A 6,612-nucleotide genomic window follows, 5' to 3' on the forward strand; every position below is an offset into this window, starting at 1 on the left:
AGCTTTTTCATTCCGGGAAGCTATCCTTATATTACTGCGGCACCATGCTGTCTCCTGGGGCTGCTGTCAGACGAGACCAGCTTCAGATAAGTCTGAGTTTATGCCCCAATGTCCCAGGACCTGCAAGAGTGCTGGTGGTGGGTTCAATTGCCAAGGAAGCCGAGAGGAGGTGTGGGCGAGGCAGGGGACAGGGACGGAGGTTTCCATATGTTTCCACAGAACAATGACAAAGGAAAGCGGAGTCTCTGTCCAGGCATGTAAACGTCCGCGCCTGCCCTTGTGTAGAAAACCTGTCTACATTTTGCCAGCTGAACTTGGTATGAAACTGGAAAGCACTTTTCCATGGGAACAGCTTTGGAAGTGGAGCCGCCTTCACCGAACAAGAATTGAAGAACGGAAAGAAGTAATGCTCCTTTCCTCCCTTGCCTCGCATGGCTTTTCATGTCCAGGAAATGGAGCTCATACACTCCCACGCAGGGTCTTCGGATGGAAGGAAGAGAGGCGGTTCTAGAGGGAGCTGGGAGGACAACCCGCCTCCCCACCCCACTTGAGGGGAGGAAGGGCCGGCGGGATCTGCCCTTCCCCGGGGGTTTCTGCAGGAACCCGGGCCGCTTGCAACATTCAGCCAAAGTCTGAGAGGTTGGCACCCGAGTGGGTCCTTCCTTGTGAAACTCGGAGCAGGCTCCGCTCTGCTTCAGCAATGGAGACGTGTTTGATTCTGAGCCTTGCTCTAGCCGCTCTCTACCCAGGTAACTGGCGCTTTCGTTTTGGTCACACGAGCTGTAGGTGCGAACGGACTTGTATCCCGCTCTGAGACAGTGACCAAAACCCAACTTCACCGTCCTACCTCACCTTCCCTCAGCAGTTTCCCCATTTCTCTCTCCCTCACTGTCACCGAGCCTTTCCGCTCTCACTGTCCAATTACTCGGGGCACTGTCTGTCCTCAGTCGCTCTCTGCACATCCAGGTCCCTAGAACTTTTCACTCCAACCTGTCTCTCTCCTGTGTTACTGACTGTTTGCAGAGGCGGTGCGGGGCGATACGGTCCATCCCGAAAAACCTCAGGTGACTGCAGCAGAAGGAGATGTCGTGACACTCCGCTGTAACTACAAAACCAGCAGTAGTCTTGGTTACTATCTGTACTGGTACCGCCAGCACACGAACCAAACGCTGCAGTACATCCTGCGGAGGGGAACGAAGGACTACAGCGCTGCCAGTGATAACGCACCTTTTGCCGAGGACAGGTTTTCGTCCCAGGTCAGTGACAGCGCCACCGCTTTAAACATCAGCGTCCTGGAGCTGGCAGACACCGCGGTGTATCACTGCGCCCTGCAGAGGCACGGCGAGACACTCACACGGGAGGGCGGTGCAAAAACCCTCCCTGCCAGCACACGGAGGATGGATCACAAGAGACACCCTCATATCTCACTATTCCCTGCAGAGTCAGGCCGAAGGGAGGCAACTCTGCCCAAGGGAACAATTTTTGTGACATAGGCGCATTTGGTACAGAGTATTTCTGCGACGCAATGGGTCTTTCGCTCTCTCCCCTTACCTTTTCTCTGTTGAACTGTACAGAGTATTTCCCTGAGGGAATAGGTCAGGAGCAGGTTCAGGGGCGAGTCTGGTGAGACAGTCCATTCTTCGCCTGGAACATCACCTCCAGCCAAGAACGAATTGTAATGGGTGCGTGGGTTTCTTAAAGTGGTTTTAAAAAGGTGCAATGGAAGTCTATTGTTTCGTAGTTTCATAGTTGGTAGGATCAGAAGGGACCTGAGCAGATCATCAAGTCCGACCCCCTGCCATGGCAGGAAAGAGTACTGGGGTCAAACGACCCCGGCAAGGTGTTCATCTAACCTCCTCTTAAAGACCCCCAGGGTAGGAGCCAGCACCACTTCTCCTGGAAGTTGGTTCCAGATCCTAGCTGCCCTGACAGTGAAGTAGCACCTCCTGATGTCTAGCCTGAATCTACCCTCTGCCAGCTTGTGACCGTTATTTCTAGTCACTCCTGGTAGTGCTGGGGGGAACAGGGACTCCCCCAATACCTGCTCATCCCCTCTGACTAGTTTGTAACAGGCCACTAGACCCCCCCCCCCTTCTCTTGTGGGGCTGAACAGGTTCAGGTCCCTTAGCCTCTCCTCATAGGGCCTGCCCTGCTGCCCCCTGATCATGTGGGTGGCCCTCCTCTGAACCCAGAACTAGATGCAGGGCTTCAACTGCAGCCTGACCAGTGCTGCATAGATGGGGAGGATCACCTCCTTGGACCTGCTCGAGATGCATCTGTGGATGCATGACAAGGTGCAGGTGGCCTTCCTGACCGCGTCCCCACACTGTCGGCCCATGTTCATTTTGGCATCAATAATGATTCCAAGATCCTTTTCTGCCTCTGCACTGACGAGAAGGGAGTTCCCCAACCTGTAGGTATGCTGCTGGTTCTTCCTCCCCAGGTGCAGCACCTTGCACTTGTCAGGGTTGAAACCCATCCTGTTCTCATCCGCCCACCCCTGCAACCTGTCTAGGTCCAATTGCAGCCTTCTAGCATGCCCACATCCCCCCACATCTTAGTGTCATCAACAAATTTGAATAGGGTGCTCTTTACCCCCTTGTCCAAGTCCCTGATCAAGATGCTGAACAGCGCAGGTCCGAGGACCAAGCCCTGGGGAACCCCACTGCCCACATCACTCCAGGTCAAAAATGACCCATCCACCATCTCTGGGTGTGGCCCTCCAGCCAGTTAGTGACCCATTTGACTGTGTAGGTATCGACGCCACAGTCCCCTAGTTTTTTAATGAGCATGGGGTGAGAAACAGTGTCGAAGGCCTTCCTGAAGTCCAGAAAGACTACGTCCACTGCTACCCCTGCGTCTAAGGATTTTGTGACCTGGTCATAGAAGGCCACCAGGTTGGTCTGACAGGACCCACCTCTAATGAACCCATGTTGGTTGCCCCTAAGCATAACCTCCCCTGCTGACCCCTCGTGGACATGCGCCAGGATAATTCTCTCAAAAAGCTTACCCAGGATCGAGGTAAAACTAACTGGCCTATAGTTTCCTGGATGTTCCTTCCTCCCTTTTTTGAAAATGGGAACCACATTGGCCCTTTTCCAGTCCTCCAGCACCACCCCAGAGCACCACGAGTGCTCATAAAGCCGTGCCAGGGGTCCCACAATGACCTCTGCTAATTCCCTCAGCGCTCTGTGGTGGAGGTTGTCAGGACTTGTGACACCCACCTCAACAACCTGAAAACTACCTATATCCAGCAAGGACAGTCCAGCTGAAAAATAGTGTCTTTGAATGAACCACCTAAATATCTCACATTAACTGACTACAATATAAAAAGAAAACCCCCACCCCCGGTTGTTGTATGTCGTTCTACACTGGAACCTGTAAGAAGGTTCTTCAAAATGTTTTAGGTTATACTCACAAAGATAATCACCAAAAAAACCCTTGCCTCTCATATTTCCTGACCATTACAGCTACTTCATCACCCCAACCATGCTCCGAAAAAGGATACATTTTGAACTCCATGTGCAGTTTAGAGAAAGGGCACTACTTTAAAACACATTAGCATTGAATATTTGAAGACTTGACTCAACTTCAAAACAAAATGTCCGCCAAACCACATCTGCTCTCACTGTTGCACTTGCAGGTAAAGATGCTGTGAATGTCACTAGCTTCATCAGCAGAAACAGCTGGAGATCTTGAAGGCCAAGAACTCTGCCCCTGAGCTGTTAAACTCAAAGAGGCACTAAACCAGCTCTGGTGGGAGGCACACGTTTTACATGACAGGGGTCCAGTGTGAGTAACCATCTGATTTTTCATGGATAACAAAATGAGCCCATTGTGTGCTGCACTTGCAAATGCCTCTACCATTCATGAGGAGGAGGCCTTCCAAGCTTGTCTTGGCTGAGGGTGCTGTAAAGGACTGTAGTGAGGGCAAAGGGTAAGAGGGAGGCAGGTAGCACATTCAGAAAGATGGAGAGGAAAGTGAAGAATAATATATGAAGATAATTCTCCTATAATTTTGATCCAAGCAACTGTAAATCATATATGAATCAAGTTAATTTTAAGGTAGGGCAGCAAACTAGGACATTTATCAGATGCCTTTCATGAAGAAGGGGCACTCTTGTTCATCAGCGGCTCAGGCAGATGGCAAGCCTACACACCTGCCATCTGATGGGTTTTTTAGTTGCAGTTTGTAGTGTCTGGGTGAGCGGGGTCTACAGCTCCCTTCTGTTCCTTCTGAAATGCCAAGAGGAAGTCTTTTGTTGGCAGCTCATGAGCCACAAGCCTTTATTTTATTCCCACTCATCAGACAGCTTATATCCAGCTGAATAAAGTATGGGAATTTTCTCGGTATCTCTGGCATCCTGAGCTGGATTCAGATGTGCAGTATTGTGTGTTTTGTGGCACAGCAAACCTTTTTGCAGCACCACAAACTGCACGTGTTGCACATTAAACCACACACTGTGATGCTAATTTGTAGTGCCGGGGGGGCCAAGTTAGTTACCAGGATTTCTTGGTAGCAAAATCACCTGAATAAAACAAAAGTGTTCAAACCATGCCAAAATGGCATGCAACTGGACAAATCTGGAGGTGGGAGCTGCCTGCTTCCCCACCTGCACGTGCCACTCCCCAGCTGGCTGGGGCACAGGGTGCCTCAGCGTAGGAGCTACCTTTCTGCTACCCTCACGCTGAGGCACTCTGTGCCCCAGCCAGCCCTCCTTCTGCTGCAGCACAGGGAGCAGCTGGACAACGTGAGCTTCTACAAAACCCACAGGAATGGGCATGCACGGTGGCACAAAGTAACAGCACAAATTTGTGCCGCTGCAAACGTACACCCCTGCTCGAGTAAATGGAGCCCTGTAGGCCAAGCACATAGTTATGACTCCTTCGTTTGTATCACTGACCCCTGGGATTCCAAGGAGGTTTCTCATTCGAGCACTGGCCAGGGCCAGGCTTGTTGAGCTTCCAAGATCATCTGAAGACTTTAGAGAAGGGTGTGGAGACGATCAGGGAATCCAGCCCGAAGCAGTGCTGAACTGGCGAGACTCCTTTGCGAGGGAGCGAAACGCAGGTGTGTGAAGACGTGCTGCCTCCCAGTGGCCGGTTTTAATGTGCGCAGCAGTCTGATTAAACAAGTATCTGCATGGTGACAGCCCAGCCGCTCTGCACATAACACCGCATCCTCCCCGCAGGGGTCTATTACAACTGTAGTCCTCATGTGGGCACACGCACAGCAACCACCCACTGGCCAGGTAACCCCTACATACTCACAGCGCACCATGCCCGCGTGAATCACACACACGGGGGGTGCGAAGTGATGCAGAAGTTAAACCCACAGATTTCAAGTAGGAATCTGCAATGTCAAACCCGTTCTGACCCCTTGCGTTTCTCCTGAGTTCTTTGCAAGAAAAGAATTGTTCGGCTATTTTTGTAGTAAAAAAAAACCCAAGGGAAAGCGAAGAGCTGACGTTTCCTGAGTGGCGTCTGGAGTTTCTCGAGGGGTGCCTAGAATCTAAGTTGAGGTCACTGCTGTAGGGGTGTAGGTTGTAGCCGTGTTGGTCTAAGGACATAGGCAGACAAGGGTCTTTGGGTGAATCTGATATTTTTTATTAGACCAACGTAAATAGCTGGAAAACAATTTTTAAGCAAGCTTTCAGATTCAAAAACCCTTCGTCAGGCTAAGGAAGTTTCAGCAGTCGGTGTGTGCTCTTCCTGGATGGAATGACAAGTAAAGAAGCCAGCGGCTGGGCTGGGCTGCACACAGGACAGGCAGTCAGTGAAAATGTAGATTGAGGAGTCAATGAGTGAGGGACAGGCGGGGCGGGGGGGCGGGAGAGAGAAGGGGGATGAATAGTGGAGAGATACCTGGGGAGTCAGATGTCAGGCAGGTTATAATGTGTCATAAATCCAATGTCTATATTTAGTCCGTGATTTTTAGTTTTAGTGTCCAGGAGGTTGATGAAGTGGAGTTCGTAGGCTCGTCTCTGGGAAGTGGTTTGTACGTTTCCTTTGAGGATCAGGACTGAGAGATTGGAGAGAGAGTGGTTTTCTTGGAAAAATGTGCCCCCAATGGTAATTGGGTATTGCTGTCTTTGATAGATTTCCGGTGTGCATTCATTCTGGTGCGCATTTGTTGTTTGGTCTCTCCTACGTATTGTCCATCAGGGCATTTGGTGCATTGGATGAGATATATTACATTCCTGGAGGTGCAGCTGTAAGATCCAGGGATGCTGATGGCTCTGTTGTGGGGTGTAGGAATAGTGGGGATGGTGGAGAGACCAAACAACAACTGCGCACCGAAAAGGAAGAGCTGACGTTTCCTCAGAGGTGTCCCGAGTTTCTCGAGGGGTGCCTAGAATCTAAGTCGAGATCACTGCTGTAGATCTTCCCGTGGCTGAGTTACCACACGCAGGACCATGAGATCTTTATAGGAAAGCATCTGTCCGCAGTGAGGCGGATGCACTCACTAGCACTAACAAGAGCTCCGAAGTGGCGAGTTCTTGAAAGTGAAAACCAGGGTAAAAGGACACGGGGGTGAGTTTACGCATATATTATTTTCTGATGAAAACCTGGGGTTACACCGTTGAGCTCAGCTCTCAGGACATGGAATTC

The 6,612-nt window shown here is 50.8% G+C and overlaps 1 gene segment (V, D, J or C); it reads left to right on the forward strand.

The window, feature by feature from the left end:
* Positions 1-1,023: 1,023 nt before the first annotated feature.
* On the forward strand, positions 1,024-1,365 carry LOC112549090 (the record flags this gene model as incomplete). The annotated part of the segment is given in 1 exon segment: positions 1,024-1,365. A coding segment is annotated over 1 exon segment (342 nt), but the record flags the coding sequence as incomplete, so codon positions are not given.
* Between the last annotated feature and the right edge of the window lie 5,247 nt (positions 1,366-6,612).

This window comes from Alligator sinensis, unplaced genomic scaffold (assembly GCF_000455745.1).
Source record: "Alligator sinensis unplaced genomic scaffold, ASM45574v1 scaffold2486_1, whole genome shotgun sequence".
Taxonomy (NCBI): Eukaryota; Metazoa; Chordata; order Crocodylia; family Alligatoridae; genus Alligator; species Alligator sinensis.